Here is a 22,880-nt window from a genome sequence, read left to right on the forward strand (position 1 = left end):
AGCAGCGCGAGCGACAGGGTGGTCTGGGTGATTTTAGAACGGAGATGTTAAACCTTGATGGGTTTTTGTGGAGAACTGTTGATTAGACTCTAACAATGTTAAATGTCTGTCCATTCTTCTGGTAACCGCAATTTATCATCCGTTTTAAAAAAAATAAATCTTGTTGGAAAGGTGTGGGGTATAACGGTAGTAGATTTAACTTCATTAGTGTGTGACGGGCTGCTTTCTTTGAGTTTATTAACAGTGTTAACAAGAAAGTGTTGCTAGACCGTGATACCATACTGCCCCCATGTGGTTAAACTGTTAGCTACACCATTATAAAGATACACGGACGAAACGCAATTCATGGTTTCCAGCGCCACCTTGCGGCTTTGTTATATATATATATATAGATATTGCCTATATATATTACTCCCTTTTCTGTTTGTTTACTGGGCTCGTATTATTGAAATAAATAAGAGACTTATAACAAAGAGGAGAGAAAAGGAAATGTAATTATTGATTTGTTACATATAGGCTATACACCGAAAAGTAGGATGTTATTTAAATATGCACAAACATTTTACTAGGTTTCTCATATAAAATAATCAATGAGATATATCAAGGAAATTATACCATAAAACGACCATAATTAAATGTATAGTGTGTAGGATTTAGTGAAATTTAGCGAAACATACTTGGCAGAGTTGGATCATAATATTCAGAAGAAAGAGTTTAATCTACTGAAAATAAGAGTCATTGAAAGAGCCCTTTAGATATACATAGGGAGCAGGCACTGTAATCGGCCAACACTATTTTTCTAGAGTAGGCCAGAACAGACAAGTGGCTCTAGAGAGAACGCGTTTACAACAGCAGTATAATAATCATTGTTGTATATTAAATTCTACTGTCCCAGTAGCTTTACCCTCTGGACACGGACATCTAAATCAACCGCTGGTAGACTGAGCTCGACACAGCCACACTATGGCGTTATATAAAAGTGTCCAAGAAACACCCTTTGGGTGTTCAGTTGGTTGCAATCTGCAACCTCACTTCTCTGCTACTCAATTCTACCTCTCTCTGCATCTGAACCATTGCCTGGTTCAAGACTCCAGGAAGAATGCTCACTCTGGCATCCATTTCTTTCAAGACATTAGTAAAGCAAAATGTATTTCAGTCTGATCAGGCAATCTGAATCACGATCAGCCACATATCTAAGGCATGTATGCCTGCACTTTAAGGCAATTCCAATAGAGGGCAATATGTATCCTTATTCGAATACCAGAAGCCAATTTAATACCTATAACAGCTCTGGTTATAATGCAATTCAGACATATCAATTCAGGTGTTTATATAATAACTATACTATTATCAGTGTATGAATTATCATACTGTTATGCTAACTAGTACTTGATGTTAAAATCATAATCAATAAGAAAGAAAACGCATCAGATCAGTGAATAGTTGATTGTATTTTTATTGTGTGTCTTTACTGACACCATGTTGCTTACAAGCACTGCTTGTTTTCCATGTTGGCTCACATCACCTTCATAAAGAAGGACATAAACATGTGTTAACAGTTAACTTATTAACTAAAGTTATATTATTATTATTATTATTATTATTATTATTATTATTATTATTATTATTATTATTATTATTATTATTATAAGTTTATATTAAACCAGTGATAGGCTGTAGCTGCTCTTGCGTTGTGTTATGTCTGCACTAGGCAGTCAAATCTTAAAGGATCCATTTTATCAGAGGGACAAATCTAAATTACGCTCTAAATGTCATATCACATCGTCTTGTTGGGGGATGGATTTAATCCTGCTACCTGAATTTCCCTTATGGGATTTACAACGTATATTTTATCTGATTTTATTGTACAACCAAGGTATTATATTTTGTTAATAATGCTTTTGTATTGTCTGTATAACCCATTTGTCAAACCAGAACATATTATCTTAAAATGCATACCCTTGTTATACAAATGCACAAAACGGAAATATTCTTAATTGTAGACCTAGTTATTTTATTTATCCATAATATATTGTAAATTATTTGAAATCGGTTTATACCATGAAAATATTGTCTCTGTTCTACTGAAGCAATAAAGTTGTGTTTGCAGGTGAAACTGGACTTTGTCAGCCAGGAAGGATGAAAGATAATTTGCATGTGAGAGCAACATATAAATTGCAAGACTGGTCACACCTAGATCATGTTTAATGGATGGTTAGCATAATTACTGTTTTTTGTTAGTTCAATAAGTGTCACTATGATTGACCTGGCTCCAGTGTAGTTCTGATCTTCTTCCACTAGATGTCACTCTAGACTATATATTTATTTCTCACCTGTTTCTAGTGTTATTTCGTCAGTCAGGGATTTTTGCTGACTGATTCTTAAATGCTTATCTTTTTAATTTTTTTTTTTTTTTAACATATAAATAACCCATAGAAAATAATCATGGGGCAGTGATTCAGAAGTTTTAAATTTGATATGAAATAAGTGTTAATGTGATAATAATAACACTTATTATTTATTATTTTTTATTATTTATTCACTTATTATAATAAGTGAATAAATAATGACTAATTCTCTTCACTGATATGGGCCTATTTATTATGTTTTTAATCTTGTGGCAGTAGAAGAGAAAGGAAAGACTACACTAAATGTTCTTGTCACGTTTGTCACATTCTGACGTCACATTATTTTAAGTGACAGACAGAACCAACCACCCCTTGGTAGATTTTTCTTAATCTGATGCATCCATGATGCTAATTGAACTAACACTAATTAAACTAACATATCGCCCACACTTATGGGCAATGCTACGCCCACTAAGGCTAGTTGAACAAGTACTCTGCATCACATTCTGCTGGCATAATTTCACTTCACATCGTTAAGTTAAACAGTGGTATACTGCTCACCAAAGTGAAATAGACGCATGTTCCCAGTGTTTTAGTCAGTATGTTGACTCAACACACAGTTGAATGAATAACACTGATCAGAAAACGTAGGCCTGCAGCCACTCAGAGTGACCACTAGGGGACAATGCTGGTAACTGCATAGGGACAAGCCACAGATGGCTAGTTCTGCCAGTGCTACTGCCAGGCGGACACTTTCAGACACTAATATTACAATAATAATAATAATATAACAATTATAATGTTTAGGAATTGTGTTGACTCCTGCAGAAGTATAGTCTGGTGCTTCTAGGTGGTTTGACTCCCACCCGAACATTTCTTGGTTCCATCCCCTCTGTCCTCGGCCTGACCTGTCTTACCCCTACCTGCACATACAGATCTATATTTTTAAAACCATCGGATAAAAATCATGTTGCTTGCAAGACGACAGACCAAATAATAATAACATTTAGACTTCCCGCAAAGGTCTTGAGCTACTTCTTTGCGTCAATATCGGATAGCAGAAGATGTGTAAAGTAATTCTAGAATAAAGCATGTGTGTGCATGCACGAGCGCGTGTATGTTGTTCCTGCGTGTGTCTGTCTTTCTGTCTATGTGTCTGTGTGTGTGTTTGTGTGTGTGTGTGTCTGTTTGTGTGTGCGTGTGTGTGTGTGTGTGCGTGTGTGTGTCTGTGTGTGTGTGCGTGTGTGTGTGTGTGTGTGTGTGTATGTGTGTGTGTGTGTGTGCGTGTGTGTGTGCGTGTGTGTGCGCGTATGTGTTTCTGTGTGTGCGTGTGCATGTATTCATTAATATGGGTGCGTGTGTGTGAGTGGAGACCACCCCCACCTGTCTGGTGGGCCTTCCTCAGGCAGGACAGGGAGGCGTTGAGCCGGGCACACTCCTCTTCGTTGGCACCAAACTTCTGCACGGCCTCACACACCTCTTCCTCAGACAGCCCCAGCAGACCTTCCAGGGTCACCTCACCTGGACTCATCTCCTGGTAGACCCCCCGGAGAGAGACACACACACACACACACACACACACGCACACACGCACACACGCACACACGCACACACACACACACACACACACACACACACATAAAACATACACGCAGGTAAAACAGGTATATGCAAACACAAACACACATGGTACACAAGCATTCAAGTTTTCCCAAGCGTATCACGTTTCAGATTGTTTGTTTTCAATCCGTATAATCTTGAGCCACAATTAACATTGTCCAGTTTAAACGTGTTGAAAAAAGCTACTTAGACTGTTATCTTAACGATTAATGTTGTAAAGTATTTGACCAAAATACAATAAAATTAGTTATATTCACAGATTTTCTGCTTCCTGCACTGATTTCCCGGAAGGAAAATCAGCAGAACTGGGGTGGACAAGTTAAAGTTTCTACCATTACTGTAAGAGTGTCACATGCTGAATGTTGTTAAGATAACGTGCAATAATTTATTTCTTTATAGAGATCTTCATTTTTTAACTTTCAGTTTACAAGGTGCTTTATTTATACACAAAAGAAAATATTAACGTGTCTTCATAGTGTCTTTCGGAAGTGGAGTGTATAAAGGGGCATAATAAGTGCTATTAATATAAACTGTAGTAGGAAAGGGAGAACAGTAGCATATAAAGGGTGTAATAAGTGCTATAATATACAATGTAGTAGAAGAAACAGAACTGTAGCATATGAAGGTTATAATAACTGTGATCATATATAAAGTGTAGTAGAGGTAGGATAACTGTAGAATAATATAGGAGTGTAGCAGAGCAAGGAATGTCCCACCTGTGATAATAATAAGCGTTATCATATATAAAGTGTAGTAGAGGTAGGGCAACTGTAGAATAATATAGGAGTGTAGCAGAGCGAAGAATGGCCCACCTGTTATAATAAGCGTTATCATATATAAAGTGTAGTAGAGGTAGGGCAACTGTAGAATAATATAGGAGTGTAGCAGAGCGAAGAATGGCCCACCTGTGTGATCTCCTTCCTGATGTTGACGATCCGGAACCAGTGTCCGAGGCGCGGGAAGCAGTCCAGCTCCTCACTGCGCTCCTCTAAGGCCACTTTACTCTTACAGGACAGCTGGCGGCTGAAGTACTTCACCAGCTTCCCCTGGGGACCGGGACACAACGTAGCAGCACAGTTAGCCAGCAACGCAGCTTGCTACAGCTCTGTATGACTGTAACCTGGGCTCGGGTCATCCAAATATAGGCTGGTGTTCACCCAGAGGATCCTGACTCTACTGGGTGAACACGAGCCACAACCACAACTCAGACGAAGGGACACCTTCTGACACGTCAGGCGTTTTACTAAGTTTGTAAAGCATTCACTAGTACTGACTAGTGAAAAGGATTTGGCAACGCACAGGGCTGTAGCGCTCATGATTGTTGAAACAACAAGCAATTGTTTGACTGTGAGTTTTGACAGTCATTGACCCACAAGAAAGCTCTCCATTCAACGATCCTATTGCACTAAAAACAACACAGGATCCTAACAGACCACCTGTACATCGATGCACGCATTATTTCATCAAATGCAGTTCATATACAAATTCATTAAAGAAATCTGAATCAGGAAATGCAGCGGAGGGACGAAATCTGAAAGTTTGTGATTAACTAAGTGATGGCATAAATGAAAAAAGGAGCCTGTTCATAGATGTATCTGTTTTGTGGGGAACATGGACAAACCGCAAATTTTTCAGAAGTTCTGAAGAACCACACAAACCCCTCACTGCCGTTCCTGAGACTCAAGACTACAGTTCAAATCTGGACAATACAATGATGTCTTGATGATCGTCATGTCTGCTTATACTACATTGTTAATGCCCTTTTCATATTCCTTGCATGCCTTTCTCTTGCTTATATAGGAGCTTTAAAAAGACAGTTTACAGATTGCTTCAACCAGCATACTTAAAACAATGAAATCACAATGCAGGGAAACATTAACAAGAGAATGCCAGAGGTGGAGTGAGGGCAGAAAACAATAATTACACACAATATAGAATGAAAAGAAATGTGAGATAAAATAAAAAATAACTTAAATCACAGATCTAAAAGATAGAACATTCTGAAACTATTCTGTACAACATCAAATTAAATCGATAAAAGTGGGTTTTCATTGCTCCCTGGCACTAGTTGGGTTTTATTATCAGTTTATACTCCAACCACCATCCACTCCCACAAAAGTCTAACTTTAATTATGTGTGTATGACAGAGCAATACACACATACTCACTAACATGCTTGAGCTCATGTAGATGTAATGCAATGTGAAGCTGGGCCTGTTTGTGTAAAAACATTAGCATTGATTTTGCATGATTTAGCATGACTATGCCAAATTGTGTCCTCCCGACAGGGAATATCACTGTGTATCTTCAAACACTTAATTAAAAAACTGAAAACTTCTCTGAAAAGGTCTAAGAACATTGTTAATATGACGTTAAATACGATAATATGCAATTAGCTACTACGCCTAATTATTTTACACATATACACACTACAACTGTTTGAAATTACAGATTTGATTTTAAGTGTTTTGAGACCGCTTAATTCAGTGTTTAGTTTCTGCTGAATCATTTTCAGTGTGTCATCCACCAGCAGTAGCTCTCTTAGTCATATTGGTATAATGTGAACTGCTTCGCCTTACAGCACAAAGTACAACCATCCTGAGAATATGGTCCTCCATTGCATGTCCCTCAGATTATTCCATCAACAAAGCATCAGAGGAATAATTTGATAGTTCAATATATATTGAACATCAATAACTTTTTACAACTACATACATTTGATATAGATTGAAAGTATAACATACCTTGTATTTGGTTTGTCGTCTTTTTATTTCTAGTATTTTCATAGCTCTCTCAAAGATCCTTAAATTACAAAAATTGCACATGGATATTTTTTAAATGATGGATAGATGGAATCTGTATGCATGTTGTCTGTCATGATTTTTTTTCACTTTTTAGAGTGTCATGCAAACTGTTGATGTAGCTGTGGCCAGCTCCAGTGTGTGTGTGTGTGTGTGTGTGTGTGTGTGTGTGTGTGTTTGTGTGTGTGTGTGTGTGTGTGTGTGTGTGTGTGTGTGTGTGTGTGTGTGTGTGTGTGTGCGTGTGTGTGTGTGTGTGTGTGTGTGTGTGTGTGTGTGTGTGTGTGCGTGTGTGTATGTGTGTGTGTGTGTGTGTGTGTGTGTGTGCGTGTGTGTGTGTATGTGTGTGTGTGTGTATGTGTGTGTGTGTGTGCGTGTTTGTATGTGTGTGTGTTTGTTTGTGTGTGTATGATAAGCACAGTTTGTGTTTTTATCAAGATGCTATTTCTTCACTCTCATTACTATGACCCTATTCCTCTCCTTCCCTTCCCATTGAGGACAAGTCCCTTTCACTGTCAATGTAAAATTATTCAAAGATCATAAAACATTCCTGTGCAATATGTGTTGATCTCCTTTTGCTATGTAGCAAGCTTCAGGTTGACAAAGAGCAACCTAAAGAGAGATGGAAGCTAGTTGGTGTCAGTTGCTGTCCAAGGTTCTGAAGTAGATGTTTCATGGTACAACTAGGATTTGCTTACATAGAAGGTACTTGAAAACTTGCTTAGAAGAGACAACCACTCACCACAACTAATACCACTACTACTTATAATTATAGTTATAGTGATAATAATAGTTGTGTCGATTCAGATTTACAACGACCGACCGATTTGTGGTTTAATTTTAATAACAGCAAATGTTTTGAATATGACACACACTAATGAAGTTAGCTAATGTCTTTAGCCAACTGAGGAGAGAAGTACATAGGTTAAGTCTCATATAACTCAACTGCTGAAGCACATCCCTACACAATAGTGAAGGGTAGACAGTAGTTAAGGCGAAGGCACACAATGATCCCAATCCAGAAGTGGTCAACAGTGACGCTTCAAGGAAAACTGATAATTGGGAACCACTGGACTAGAGGCCACTTTCCTTACACAGTTCTTTCAAATTTGTCAACGCACATACTGAATCTCAAAAATATGTCTGAGAACTTACATTCCAGTATCACAATGTGCACATTGCAAGAATATAGAAAGAAGGTTAAGCATCCACATTTCTGTTGGGGAAAATTATAATCTGGTCTTGAAACCAGGAAGTTATATGGGGCAGTCACTATTGCAGCTAAATCCAAGTTCATGAAACTAATGTGAACAGGTTTACAAGTCAACCCCTGAATATGTTTCTAATTAAATTGAAGTGGGAGATCATTACATGCTCATACTATTGCTCTAAAGTATACTCTTAGGCCTACTATGATATAGTATACATGTGGCCTCCAATACTATATCATACATGAAGGCCTACTATACTACAGTATACATTTGGACTACATTACTATATTATACATGAAGGTCTACTATAGTAAACATGTTGGCCTGCTATATATATAGTATAATGTGCTATACACACATTTTAAATACTATAAAACTATGGTGCTTGCATGTTTATGTTTGTTTTTTAAATATTACAATCTCCTCATAACTACAATATAGTTATCTACTATACTACAACTATTACAGATTTCCATGCATCATTAAGATAAAATGAATAAACAAACTTTATTATACTTTATAATCAAGCTACTTTTGGCTTGCCTACCTTTGAATTACCCTGGACACAAATAATGTGTGAGGGAGAGAGAGAGAGAGGGAGGGAGGGGGTTACCCCAATAAGACAGGACACCTAGGCGGCCTTAAGTACAAAACACTTTGGCTTGCTTGCGTGTTGTTTGAAAAGCACACCTATAACCTATCTATAGGCTATGGCCTACCTAAACATCCTACTAGTGGTTTCAGATTGTATGTGTTTCACATCCCAACTACGACAGATATCCGTGGGTAAGGACATTCGCCGAATACCCTGTCGGCCAATTAAACGCACAGCAATACAAAAAAATGGACAGCGATTAGGGTAGCCTAATCTATGCCCCTCTTTGCATTCGTAGACTAATACGGCCCGTTCTGCGGCTGCCGTGTGAAGAAAGGCACACGAAGATGGATCCTGAGGGTGCTGTTCATTGTAAACACGGCTTGCTAGGCCTTGGCCAGGCTCGCAGATAGAACATTGTGATAGAGCCGAGTGGAGCGAACACCTTCTCCCGCCACCTGCAGGATGACGGCCCACTGCAGACCCGCGTCTTGATTTATTACACTGCACAAAACACTGCCTCGCACCACGGTACACGGCTTGTACGTGGAAATGCACCGTAACACACGCATTGCCCCCCCCCCCCCCCCCCCCCCCAGTTGACCACGGGTTAACACATGTTATTAAAGAAAAGATGCCCAGCACAATATGCACACCGTGGCCTCGCAGAGACGGGCAGACGTGACAAACCCATATTGATTTTCATAGTGAGGATGCATTACAAAATGTTGTCGTTTTCAACGCGATTGCTGCTTACCTCTAGCGTCCGGATCTCCTGTTGTGTCAAGTCGTTGGATGTGGCACATTTGGTTCGTAAACCTTCCAAACTGGAAATGCTGATGTCGATCATATTCTGCACCAACTCGCACTGCTGCAAGGCTTTTTGCAAAGTAAGATGCTGCTCTTCGCTTTTTGTCATCTCTTCGTCCATAGTTTGCGAGCAGCGGTGCGGTTTCTGCAGTTGAAATCTGTTTATAAAACAAATGTGGAAAGACCCACAAAATAAATCAGCCTGCCAAACGCCATGAAACGACCAGCGGTGTTTTATCTCTCTAAAGCGGATTTAAGCCGAGAGCTAGGCGACTCCATTGCAACAGTCCTTGTAGTTCCTGCGGTTTCATAAAGATGTCTTTGATTTTATGCTATATCAACCGCAATATGAAGAGATTGAGCACAAATACAAACTGAACACGGTTTGTCTCAGCATCCATTGAGCGTCGCTCCGTTGTAAGTGGATATGGGAAAGAAAAATATATAAATAGCCTAAAGATAAAAAATAAACAGTTCAGTGTATCGCTAGAAGCTCGCGCTGTGGAGGCCTTTTCATTTTAAAGGTTCTGTGTGAATTGCATGCAAGGACTCCCCGTTCCCCGTGGCAGAGCAGCACCCCACCACACCGACATGATTTCTGTCAATCAAATCCACGGCAACAGCATCGCATCACCCAGGGAAGCTGGATGGGAGAAGCACCAACGCGACGCGCTGATCTCGCGAGACGACCGAACTACCTTTTGTATTAAATAATAATAGTGGCAATAGGGCCTACATACATTTAACATACTTATTGTTTGATACATACTACATCACACATTTAAACAAATATACATAGTGAAACAGGTAGGTGTACATGAAAACCTATATTAGTGGTATAGATCGATCTAAAACTTTTGGTAGCAATTATAGCATACGAGTATGTCAGACAATTATAAACATTGCACTGTTTAATGTGTGAGTGGGAGGTAAGCAGACGGGATCTGAATGATGTTATGCTGGGGTGTCATCACATTTTCACCTCCTATAGGCCGGTGGTTACCCTGAGACATTTGTACGACATTTCCTAGCTGTCACCTGCATTGTGTCTCAACACATTGCAGTGTCTGTTTGTGTTACCTGAGCATCCTCATGTAACTATATTATTCGTAGTTCCATGAGCATACTCGTAACTACGGTAACTACGACTTATACCTGTCCCACCCGTTACAAGAGAATTAGCTCAATATATATATATATATATATATATATATATATATATATATCACCTTTATGTAAGATCTGTTGATTTACATAAAATCCGTCATATTCTAATAAAACAAGAACAAGAACAAGATTGACCCACACTACTTAATTCAGTTCCTGGTGTAGTCTTTATACAGCTGCTTTCTGAACGTATTTATCATTATAGCCCCGCCCACGACTTCAACAGAGTATTTCTGATTGGCTTAGTGCAGTGACGTCCTACGCACAGCGCGCCAAACGTGTTTGGAAACAGAGCAGTTCCAATGCTTTCTGGGTGTTAATAACTTCATAATTAATAAAGCAATCATCAAATTCCGTGATTATTACGGCGATGGCCAATACTAGCAAAGATACTCTGAAGGCCAGGAATCTACCATGGTGAGGATGACGAGATCTAGATGTGTTAGTGATGGTGCTAACTAGTTAGCTGTCGGCTGCGGGAGGCTGACAGGTTCAAGTTAGCCTCTTAGCTTCCTTTACTCTGCTTTACTTTTTTTAAACTTCAGACATGTGTCTACAGATGCCATATCGAGGTTATCATTATGACCTGCGATACACGGCACTGGTTGTGTGATGTTAATCCTTTATTTGATTCATTATATAATGTTTGTTTCACTGCTTTTGAAGGGTGGAGAAATACAGACCCCAGACTCTGGATGATCTGATATCTCACCAGGATATTTTAACCACCAGTAAGTACATGTTATCCTTTTTATTACAACAGGAAGGACATATTATCTTGTATACTACACTAGTAAGTTCATGATATGTTTTTATAATACACTAGAAAGTAAATGTTTTAGCTTACATAACACTGGAAAGTAAATGTTATATCTTGTATTACACTAGAAAGTACATGTTATATCTTATATTACACTAGAAAATACATGTTATATCTCATATTACACTAGAAAGCACATGTTATATCTTATATTACACTAGAAAGTACATGTTATATATTATATCACACTAGAAAGTACATGTTATATTTTACATTACGTTAGAAAGTACATGTTATATCTCATATTACAATAGAAAGTACATGTCATATCTTATATTTCACTAGAAAGTACATGTTATGTCTTATATTACTCTAGAAAGTACATGTTATATCTTATATTACCCTAGAAAGCACATGTTGTATATCTTATTTTACCCTAGAAAGTACATTTTATATCTTATATTAAACTAGAAAGTACATGTAATATCTTATATTACACTAGGAAGTAGATTAGATTTGATTCAACTTTGTTGTTATTGCACAAGTAAAGAGAACCAGTATGAATGAAATGCAGCTGACATCTAACCAGTAGTGCATCATCAACAAGTGCCTTTCCTTATGGCAGTGCTAAAATAAAAAAAAAACTACATAAGACACAAAATGCAAGTCCATTATTAAAGTGCATAGAGTTATGAGTAATCAGACAGTCCATATCATAAATAGAAGCAGTATGATCATATAAAGTAAAGTTCATTGTTGAAGTGCATTAATAAAGTGCATAGTGGTCAGAGGTAGTCTGATAGTCCATATTCCATGTTCAAAAGGAGAGGGGGGCGGGGCAGAGGAAGGGCCAGGGGCAGGGGCGGGGCCTTTGTGTTGAGTAGTTTTACGGTGGTATGAAAGAAGCTATTTCTGAGTAAGTCTGAGTGAGTCTACGTAACTGAGGTGTACGTGCTATATTTAACATTACACTAGTAAGACTCTGAAGTCCCTCTCCATCTCCCTCTGTTGATCTGTCCACTCCTCTCTCCTTCCATATCCACTCTTCTCTAAAGAAGAAACGTGTGTGTTTGTACAACATAGAAATGTATCTATACGATGGCTATATGTGATAGTTTGACTACGTGTTTCCTCTGGGTCTGTGCTCCAGTCCAGCGGTTTATCAGCCAGGACAAGCTCCCCCACCTCCTGTTCTATGGCCCCCCCGGCACGGGAAAGACCTCCACCATCCTGGCGTGTGCCAGACAGCTGTACAAGGAGAAGGAGTTTAACTCCATGGTGCTGGAGGTGAACCCTGCCCTCCGTTTTAACCTCTAGGACATATTCGGGTGGGTTATTGTTTTGACCTTTTAATTTGACCCTTTACATTTGAATGGTTGTAATTTGTAGCTGAACGCCTCAGACGACAGAGGTATTGACGTGGTGCGAGGTCCCATCCTGAGTTTTGCCAGCACCAGGACCATATTTAAGTAAGCATCTTATTAACTTAACGGCTTTGAGTAATCATCCCTCTTACTTTTAGAATGAGACTATTCTTAAACTCCAAATAGGGGTCGAACTGAATTTTCTTTCAAATATAAAATAAATTGCCTGTTTTGTTTTTGTTTTGTGTGTCTTTTTTTGGTTCCCCATCAAACCAGAAAAGGCTTCAAATTGGTGATACTGGACGAAGCGGATGCCATGACCCAGGATGCCCAGAATGCATTGCGGCGAGGTAAGCCATCTGCTTGGCCGAGCAGCTCCTGCTGTGCCCTACCCTGCCTGCTGAGTAGCCACTCTGCAGGCTGTGGCTGAGGCTCTGGTGGAATGAAAAGACCTTGTCACTTTACTATTGCATTGCTGTTATCTTACAGTACGATTGCAAGTTTTTATTTTTGCGGAGTAAAGCAAGCCCCTGTGAGCTGAAATAACCTAACAACCATTAACATTTGGGTTATAGGAAGATCCACCGATAAAACATATTGATATTTTTTTATTTATAAACATGAAGTTGAGACGACATTCCCTCTGTGGAAGTCACTTTCGTTTTTGCTTGGTCATATAGCAAACAATCTGGTAATTACAAAGGATTTCTCCTTGGATCGCATCATTAATCATTAAGAGAATAGTTAGGGGTGAGCATCTTGCTCAAGGGTACCACCAGGTAGGCCTTGTAACACAAAAACGTAACATACCTTGTTTATTGGTGTTAGGGCCGCTAGGAATGCAAGTTTTTACACATTGCAGATGGGATACATTTTCAGGTCTCTACCGGAGCTCATATTCCCTTGATTTCTTGAGTTCTAGTTATTTTGTAATATTCTGTTGACAATTCTGATGTGGTTCTCCGGTGCTTCAGTAATTGAGAAATACACGGAGAATACGCGGTTCTGCCTCATCGGCAACTACCTGTCCAAGATCATCCCCGCCCTGCAGTCCCGCTGCACACGCTTCCGCTTCGCCCCGTTGTCCCAAGAACAGATGATCCCCCGTCTGGAGTACGTCATCCAGCAGGAGAGGTGGGCGGTCTCACCATGATACTGGCCTCCACTGGCCTAGTCAGCCTAACCTCCACTGGCCTAGTCAGCCTAACCTCCACTAGCCTAGTCACCCTAACCTCCACTAGCCTAGTCAGCCTAACCTCCACTAGCCTAGTCACCCTAACCTCCACTGGCCTAGTCAGCCTAACCTCCACTAGCCTAGTCAGCCTAACCTCCACTAGCCTAGTCAGCCTAACCTCCACTAGCCTAGTCACCTTAACCTCCACTAGCCTAGTCACCCTAACCTCCACTGGCCTAGTCAGCCTAACCTCCACTAGCCTAGTCAGCCTAACCTCCACTGGCCTAGTCACCCTAACCTCCACTGGCCTAGTCACCCTAACCTCCACTAGCCTAGTCAGCCTAACCTCCACTAGCCTAGTCAGCCTAACCTCCACTAGCCTAGTCACCCTAACCTCCACTAGCCTAGTCACCCTAACCTCCACTAGCCTAGTCAGCCTAACCTCCACTAGCCTAGTCACCCTAACCTCCACTAGCCTAGTCAGCCTAACCTCCACTAGCCTAGTCACCCTAACCTCCACTAGCCTAGTCACCCTAACCTCCACTAGCCTAGTCACCCTAACCTCCACTAGCCTAGTCACCCTAACCTCCACTGGCCTAGTCAGCCTAACCTCCACTAGCCTAGTCAGCCTAACCTCCACTAGCCTAGTCACCCTAACCTCCACTAGCCTAGTCACCCTAACCTAACCCTAACCTCTACTAGTCTTTTCACCCTAACGCCTCGTGCCCACTGCACCGTCCGTCAAAGGACGTCGGATTGCGTGGCTGACGGATGGGGGAGCTTTCCAGGGTCGTTAGAGCCCGAGTAGTGTCACAGTGCTTAAATTTGCATACGTGATCTGGTTGGATGACAGATCCGTCACTGCCGAAAAAGTTGAACATTTTTCAACTTTTTGAAGGAACTGACGGATCCACAATGCATTGCGCGTCTGTCCCCATTCAAAGTCAATGGGGATCCGTCAACGGACGGTGCAGTGGGCACGAGGCGTAACCTCAACTAGTTTAGCCTAACCTCCCCTAGTTCATTCACCCTAACCCAACTGTAACCTCGTCTACTCACCCTTACCTCCGCTAGTTTATTCACCCTAACCTCCCCCAGTCTATTCGCTGTCTAGTCACCCTGACCTTACTAGTTTATTTACCCTTAACCTAATTCCGCCCCAACCTAGAAACCCACGTAGAGAGCCACGCAGACTAATTTAAGTAGAAGGGGGTTTAGGTATGGCGGGGGAGTGTTGTGTTATTTTATATCCTGTGAGTTTGATCATAGGGATCAAATAAATGGGTTGGTCCAGGAAGTAGGGAATTGCTTAATAATGATCTAATCTGGGATCCAACAGTCCTACTTGATGTAGCAGGGGTAGACGGCACAGTCTAGGCGAGAAACCAGAAACTGCAAGGGGTCGAGGATAAACTAATGGGGCTTGATGGAACTTTCGGAAAGGTATTTCTACAAAGCGTTGACAACCTTGTTGTTCTGGCAGCATCGACATAACTCCCGACGGCTTGAGGGGCATCGTGACTTTGTCGTCCGGAGACATGAGAAGATCGCTCAACATACTGCAGGTACTATGAAAGGCTTTCTACCACAGACAACCATTGTTTAGTCATATAGCGGACACCCTTATCCAAAGTGACTTGGAAGTGTCATTTTGGAAATATTTACGGCGTCCTGCTCAAGACTCCACCTGTACATTGGGGTATAACCCAGAACCTTTCAGCTTGGGAGTCAACCACTTGGCTCATTTGATCTGCAGGGGTTTATAATTCGTGGTTTGACTGTGCCTTTTGTATTTAGTATATCTCAACAGAAACGTTTGTGTGTTGACCTCCCAGAGCACCAGTATGGCGTACGGAAAGGTCACAGAGGAGACTGTGTACACCTGCACTGGTCACCCCCTCCGCTCCGACATTGCCAACATCCTCGACTGGTCGCTCAACAAAGACTTCACTGCCGCCTACCAACGTATCCTTCAGCCTGTTGTGAGAAGACACGGGGACAAATGGGTTCCTGCAGAATAGTACAGACGTACATTATTGTTCAGGAAAACCAGAGTAACAGTACACCAAATAAAAAGCCCGAAACGGCCTGAAGGTAAATCGATTAACCGTCAAAGAGGTTATTGCAAGGGAGTTGGAGTCTAACATTTGGAGGGTTAAAGCATGACAAATCTCGAAGCACTGCTGCATAATGGGCCTTAGCACTGTCCTGACAGAGATCCTCGAGCTGAAGACCTTGAAAGGCTTGGCCCTCCATGACATCCTTACTGAAGTCCACCTGCTGGTACACCGAGGTAAGGCCCGGCGGGACTGACCGATCAGGGACAAGTCGGGTTGGATGGTAGGAAGGACATTTATCGGACATTAATGGGCCTCTTATGAATTAATTATGGGATTAGGTAGTTACTGTAACACACGTCATCTAGGTGGCTTTACTGGGTTCCTGCGACCCCAGAGCACAGGGAGATGATAATGAGACCAGTTTATTTGAAGGCAGAGTTTGAAGGTTTGTTGCATGCAGCTGAGGTTGGGTGGGGTGGTAACATGTCAAAGCTCTCCTGAGTGTGTGTGTGTGCTGATGGCTGCTTTATACTGGGTGCCATGATCGCCGAATGTGGTGTGCAGCTTCACCCAGCCCCAGAGTCTACTCAGTCGGACACGGCCAGACAACAACCAGACTCGTGTGTATGTGTGAGCAGACCTAGCTCCATATGGATGTGAGCTGGTTTGTAGCATCAGCTAGAGTGTACTGCACAGAGCAGACCAGGCTGTTTAGATGTGAGCTTTAACATTATCTAGAGTGTACTGTACAGAGCAGACCAGGCTGTTTGGATGTGAGCCGTAACATAAGCTAGAGGGTACTGTACAGAGCAGACCAGGCTTTGTTTGTTACGTCTGCATTCTAGCTCTTGTTGTTTCCCTGCTGTGGTTTCCTGGGAGACCCCCTGCTGTTGCCATGACTACTGGCCCTCTTGTTGCAGGGGGAGTTGTGTGTGTTTTTGCTTAAGAGAAGTTTTAAGATGTAAATGAAGCGGTGGGATTCGTATATATTTTTTCATCTTGGGGAACATTTAAGAAAGCGCCACAGTGGTAATTTTATTTTATTTCCTCATACGTTATATATGATCTTTATAAATACACAATCTATAGCATGATCCAGTGTCAGACGTTTTCAGAGTGGTTTTGTGAGGTCAACCATTCTGAAAAATAAGTTTTGTTTCCCTTTTACCCTTGCAGTCGATTTCCCCCCAGCCATACGGATGGGTCTTCTCATCAAACTCGCTGATGTGGAGTAAGTTGCATCACTCAGACACAAGTTAAACTTGTCAAACATAACACAATAAAAACGAGACATTGTTTTACATACAGACTAATGCAAGACAACAACTTGAGGAACATCAAAACAAATAGCACAATAACAATGGTACATGAATTAACAATGTATTTTTTTCCTCACACACACACACACACACACTCTATTTAGACACAGGCTGGCCTCAGGAACCAATGAGAAGATCCAGCTGAGCTCCATGGTGGCAGCGTTCCAGGCCGTGCGAGACCTAGTAGTCAGTGAGGCCTCCTAAAGGACCCCTAGACTCTCAAGTAGTCTACTCTGTCTACTATTGTCGACAGACCGGGGAACCGTCACTCTTGGCTTTTTCCGTATAAAAGTTCTGCTTCATAGCATGTTTTGAAGTCGTTGTGTTATTCAACAGCCACTGCGTTTCAGTAAGAGGACTTATTTTTTTCTTCCTCAAAAGTTGGACTATTGCTGACAAGTACCAAATGCGCCCAGATGGAGATGATGTTGCAGGTTCTTTGTTTTGTTTTTGCACAATACGTGGGACGGTTCCCCCCTAAGGAAGACTTGGAGAACAACGTCGGCCCATTCCAGGAACCTCTGCATGGTATGGGATGAAAGGGAACCCTTCCATCAAGGTTCCAGTGATTTGCCAGGTAGACATGGAGGTGACTGAATGTGTTTAAACAAATAAAAATGGACTGGAATGTACCGAGTTGCAGAGTCACTCATTTATCTGCAAGATGGTGAACTTTAAGATGAGGAAGCTTACAAAATTTCTTCCTCGTCTTTAATACAATTACACTTTGTTACAGTTCTTTAAATGTTGAATATCTAAAATAAACTTTTCCTACTTTGTCCTGCCTATGTTCTTTTATTTATTTACAAGTAGATTATGAGGTAAATAACCAAAAAAATGGCCTTTATTATATTAGAATGTAAACAAACGATTTGATATAATTGTATATCTTATTTACACAATAAATAATCATAGAAATAGTAAGTGTGTGTGAATATCAAGAATTTGTTAAGTGCAATTATGGAGTACATCTCGATAAATTGCAATGTGTGCATTAGCGGAAAAGCAATAAAATCTTGTCATTTAACTGAAACGCTCCCACTCTAACAGTATGTAAACACTAAATTGTAAATCGCTCACTTTGCATCAGTCCAAAGATGAGTGAGCCATATTTTTTTCCTGACCACCCCTAGCTGTCATTACATCCATGAACAGCCTCTGCAGAAGGACCCCAGGAGCTTAGTATGATTTCAGTGTTCTCAGGGAGCATGTGTGGTTCTTAAGTCCAAGCTAACTACAACCTTGCCACTTACTGTAAGTTAAAGATACGCCAAAAGCTGCTATGATGCGTCCTTGCTCATGTGCTAATAACAGATGCGTCCTTACTCGTGTGCTTATAATTACCAAGTCATAGTGGCTAGAAGAGTAATCCGCATCACACCCGACACCGAGACCGTGCAAACCCCAACCTCATGGACGTGCTCTGAGCCCTGACCTTCATCCCTCAGGCTAGACCTTCAGTCCTTTAGCTGCCCCAGTCGTCTTCCGGGGAGCAGGGGGTCTGCAGGCGGGCGGGAATGTTGCGGTAGGTGAGGTACTCTAGGATTCGCCGGGGAATGGGCAGCGCCTCCATCTGGTGGGTGGAGACCGAGAGACGCAGAGTGGAGCGACAGAGGTGGCAGAGGCTGGGCACCACGGCGGGCACCTTCCAGAACCGGACGTGGCCGTCTCTGGTCCTGGGGAGATCAGACAACAACATGAAGAGGACAGAAGGCTTGCTGCTTCCTGTCGAGAACACAATGAGGAAGACCTGCGTTTCGCGTTGGCTTTTGTGAGAACAACTTTTTCTTAAAGTGAATTATCAGGGCGAAAAATGTATATATATGAAAAGAATGAAATAGAATAATGTACATTCTTATGGAAAATGTTTTTTTTCCCACACTTTTCTTTGAATAAGGATGTGTTTTTGGTAATGGTTCTCGTAGGATTTTTTTTTATACTGGTTGCAATAAATAGACAAGTGTTGTTTGTACTGGTTGTCTATTATAGGATGCGTTTCTGGTTGTCTATGAACAAGGACGGCCATTACCCGGTGGCCACCACTCCGCCCAGTGGGTGGAAGTTGCAGCAGAGTCCGTTGGAGGACCGGTCCTCTTTGGTCTGCATCACCATCCCCTTCTGACCCAGCTCCCAGATACGAAGCGCCCTGCAGCCACACACACACACAACTCTACTGAAGGCTTTATTCCATGTGTTGGAACAAACTGACGTCAAAAGAGGTCTATATCCATTACCTGTCCTCTGTGACTATTGCCAGGTGTAGACCGTCATGTGAGAATTGGATCGCAGAGATCTGGTTCTGCCCGTAAATCTCACAGTAGTTGCTGTGGGTAGAAAAAAAACAATGGAAAATGCATTTTGCAAATGACTTGAGCGGGGACCGCGTGGCTCATATTCAATGCACCAGGTGTGTTCTGAAATGCTCAAGTGATCTTGTGGTACATCATGACTGCTTATAGTACAGATGTCCATAGAGAGAAGCCAGACACATACCTATCTGTTGTTCATCATCATAACATCCAACATAAGGTGTGACCTTTCCTTGATTATGTCTAATGTACTGACCTGTAACTTCCTCACATTTAAATTGCCCCCTAACAAACCAACCAGCGTTGTGGTGAGTAACTGCTAGCCTGGCTATTGCCAGACCAAGCTCAATCGTAGATTGCACGTTGGTCTGGGGAAGCTGCTGTTATTTTCTTCAGCTGAAGAGGTATCATCATCGGGCCTAGTTCAACTGACTCTGTACGCAAATGGATGCTTGTCGCCGCTTCCCTGTCATTATTGTGTTAAACCAGCCAATAGCGCGCCGGGGGGGGAGAAGCCAGCTTGGTGATTGGCTCCTGCAAAACAATATCGGAAGCAAAAAGAAATGTATTGCTCTTCTCCAGACCCTTCTGCAGGGCGAACTCAAATCGCCGGCAGAATGGGCGGGGCTAAATCAGTCTAAGTAGCTGTACCTTTAGCGAGCGCTGCGGGGAATGTATACTTCACAACTTATTCTATTAATGTCCGATTTAGTAGGGTAGGCTGTCAGGGTAGCACCAATTATATTTTTGGTTGGGGGGTGCGGGGGGGGGCATGTAATATGAACACCAGCTCCTCTACGTGTGAGCATGTAGAACAAAAACCAGCTCCTCTACGTGTTAGCATGTAGAACAAAAACCAGCTCCTCTACGGTGTGAGCATGCAGAACGTACAGCAGCTCCGCTACACTAGGAGCATGCAGAACGTACAGCAGCTCCTCTACGGTGTGAGCATGCAGAACGTACATCAGTGTGGCCAGCTTATCTGCAGTGTAAGGGTCCCACAGGTCGATCCACCAGCTGGAGCCGCTGAAGGCGGCAGTGGCCAGCAGCGCGCCGTCGGGGGAGAAGTGGCATGATGCTAGCAGGTAGAAGGTCTTGTGTGGCGCCCCCGTCAGGTTCCTGATGAACGTGTACGACCGCAGGCTCCACAGACACACCATCTGAGAAACAAAAGAGGCTTAAGAGGGTAAAAATTCACTTGGGCTGTGGTCAATTTGTGTGTGTTAAAAACAATGGAGAAAGATCCATTTGTTTGTTTCAATATTCGATAAATATCTAGCCACTGAGGGAAGGACTGAGATCATCAAGACAGATGCTTATCTCACTGAGCAACTCACACAGGTTTGTTGATATGTCACGCTCGCCCGGCCAGGAGTGTTATTGTATGAGCACGTATTCAACCTAGCACTGAAACGCAAGCCACTCACTCTGTCGAAGCGGCCCACTGAAGCCACCATGCTGCAGTCAGGGGAGACGCAGCAGCAGCTGATCCAGTCCTTGTGGCCCGTCAGAACCTGCACCTTCGGAACTGAACCCATGAGTACATAACACATTCATACACTGAGATAATATAATGGTGGACATAGGAGGGGACAAACCCTTTTTAAAATTTGATGCAAATCAGCAAAAAAGGTCCCCACAAAAACGATCTGGGCTTTGACTGCATGACATTTGAACAGGAAGTTAATGAATACCAAAAAAGTACAGCCCTGATTGAATTACTGAATGACTAACCTTTATGTTTCAAGTCCCATATTCTCAACGTCCTGTCGCGAGAAGTAGAAACAAGGGTTAGTTTTCCGTTCTGAGGAAATACCAGATTCCGTACGACTCCCTCGTGGCCACGGAGATCAAACAGAAGACCACCTTAATGTAAATAAGAACAAAAAAACGACAAGTAATAAGTAGCCAGTAGTGCATATAGGTCAGAGATCTATTCAACCATTAATTAAAAATAAAAAGGATCTCACCCGTAAGAACATTCCAGATTTTAATCGCTCCATTTTCAAGGCCCGTGGCTAGGAGTAACCGATCCCCTTTACTCTGTGTGTTTTTATGGGACAACGCGGGGGACTTGGGTGGTCTGGGTCCAAAGGCAAGTCCCCACACTGGCTCCCCGCAGCTGAAACTCTTGTCGCCCCTGTCCAGTTCACCTGCCTGGCTCTCCCTGTGGGTGGGAGGTCACCGACCACCAGACACGGTATAATATATATGAGACACGAAACGGAGGGGCATTTGGGGCATTTTTTTCAGTTAAACATTTGTTGTGGCTTATGAGAGTACAGTACTCTGAGTCAAGGGGCCAAGCGACGACCCATACGATCCCGTGACCCATGGACCAGGCGAACCACGCTCCGTCCGGGGAAAAGTCCACACTCCACGTCTCACAGCCCGCCCGTCCCTCCAGCGACGGAGGGCGCCTTGTCTTCAGCTCCAGGATGAGACTCGGATCGGACGCTACGTGGATAAAGAATACGGTGGAACCAATGCGAAAACATTGATATTATTTATGGACTAAAGGGATTTATTCCAATCATCAAGCAGTACATGTATCATCAATAGTTAGTTATTGGAAGATATGAGCATGAGATTAAATGTTGACGTAGAAGTGTTAACATATACGTAGGCTACTTGTGATGGTAACGTAATGACCTGACTAATGTAATTCAACTTACATATGGGTTGAAGGTCTACATTTCTCTCTGCGGAACACATTGTTTATCCTTGACAGCCAGAAATGTCACATTCCTGCCAGTTTTATAGCTGACTTCCTGAATTATTCAGTCGAGCCTATGTCGTTAAAATAGTTGGGTTGTCAACATCCGATCGGTAGTTCTGTTCGTTGCATTTCAACAATAACAAATGCCATACAAGTCAAATAATCCGAATCCTTAACACCTTCTTAGAAATCACTCTGACCCGACTTCCTGTTCGAACCTTGTTTATGTGATCTGGTTCTTACGCGTCTATTACGCAACATTTTCTTCGCCCAGTTCCGCAAAGTGAATAGTGCGTGCCTATCTAGACCGTGAGGATCCTGAAATATAGCGTTTTCCCGGTCTACCGTAACGCAATTTCCGGTCTGCTACTTCCTGAGCTACCGAGAACGCAAAAAACATGACAATAATAGCGACAATGAGAATAATTACGGCGTTACGGAATTTAATTTTATTTATTTATTTTAATTTAATTTAATTACGGAAGTCCCCCCCTCTCTGACTCCGCGAAACCCTTGTAACTATGAAAGTCCCGCCCTCTATCTCGGGAACAGTTAACAGGCAGATTTATCTCTTCAAATAGCTCTGTCCGATCCTAACGTAACGATGGAAATAATTTATAAATAATT

The 22,880-nt window shown here is 42.1% G+C and overlaps 3 protein-coding genes across 3 annotated transcripts in view; 1 reads left to right on the top strand and 2 right to left on the bottom strand.

Annotated features, from left to right (window-relative positions):
• Positions 1–9,502, bottom strand: part of ksr2 (kinase suppressor of ras 2) — a gene marked incomplete at both ends in the record, with an annotated part of 82,588 nt that extends 73,086 nt beyond the window's left edge. The window contains 3 exons of the mRNA XM_079731753.1: positions 3,732–3,882; positions 4,874–5,014; positions 9,329–9,502. Of these exons, the coding sequence (XP_079587879.1) occupies positions 3,732–3,882; positions 4,874–5,014; positions 9,329–9,502 (466 nt within the window). The remainder of the gene's footprint in view (positions 1–3,731; positions 3,883–4,873; positions 5,015–9,328) is intronic.
• Positions 9,503–10,815: 1,313 nt separating this feature from the next.
• On the top strand, positions 10,816–17,861 carry rfc5 (replication factor C (activator 1) 5). Its single transcript, XM_079731798.1, has 11 exons — positions 10,816–10,965; positions 11,215–11,279; positions 12,459–12,595; positions 12,698–12,777; positions 12,949–13,022; positions 13,647–13,806; positions 15,330–15,411; positions 15,682–15,811; positions 16,062–16,139; positions 17,083–17,137; positions 17,330–17,861. The coding sequence occupies exons 1-11, from the start codon at positions 10,919–10,921 to the stop codon at positions 17,427–17,429; spliced, it is 1,008 nt and encodes a 335-aa protein (XP_079587924.1). The 5' UTR covers positions 10,816–10,918; the 3' UTR covers positions 17,430–17,861.
• Positions 16,929–22,868, bottom strand: wsb2 (WD repeat and SOCS box containing 2). Its single transcript, XM_079731787.1, has 9 exons — positions 22,210–22,868; positions 21,823–21,991; positions 21,505–21,701; positions 21,269–21,400; positions 20,962–21,062; positions 20,498–20,694; positions 19,460–19,549; positions 19,255–19,371; positions 16,929–18,901 (listed from the first exon to the last, which is right to left on the bottom strand). The coding sequence occupies exons 1-9, from the start codon at positions 22,247–22,249 to the stop codon at positions 18,691–18,693; spliced, it is 1,254 nt and encodes a 417-aa protein (XP_079587913.1). The 5' UTR covers positions 22,250–22,868; the 3' UTR covers positions 16,929–18,690.
• Positions 22,869–22,880: the final 12 nt, after the last annotated feature.

This window comes from Pollachius pollachius (assembly GCF_949987615.1).
Source record: "Pollachius pollachius genome assembly, chromosome: 1".
Lineage (NCBI taxonomy): Eukaryota > Metazoa > Chordata > Actinopteri > Gadiformes > Gadidae > Pollachius > Pollachius pollachius.

What these genes read in the sequence shown, in the direction of transcription:
- rfc5 (XM_079731798.1), top strand. Translation starts at nt 10,919, where the DNA reads ATGGCCAATACTAGCAAAGATACTCTGAAGGCCAGGAATCTACCATG. An exon ending in AGCACCAGGACCATATTTAA is followed by an intron (nt 12,778 to 12,948) that starts GTAAGCATCTTA and finishes CCATCAAACCAG; the next exon opens with AAAAGGCTTCAAATTGGTGA. An exon ending in CCAGAATGCATTGCGGCGAG is followed by an intron (nt 13,023 to 13,646) that starts GTAAGCCATCTG and finishes CCGGTGCTTCAG; the next exon opens with TAATTGAGAAATACACGGAG.
- wsb2 (XM_079731787.1), bottom strand. Translation starts at nt 22,249, where the DNA reads ATGTGTTCCGCAGAGAGAAATGTAGACCTTCAACCCATAT. An exon ending in ATGGGACTTGAAACATAAAG is followed by an intron (nt 21,063 to 21,268) that starts GTTAGTCATTCA and finishes TCATGGGTTCAG; the next exon opens with TTCCGAAGGTGCAGGTTCTG. An exon ending in GGCGGAGTGGTGGCCACCGG is followed by an intron (nt 18,902 to 19,254) that starts GTAATGGCCGTC and finishes TGATCTCCCCAG; the next exon opens with GACCAGAGACGGCCACGTCC.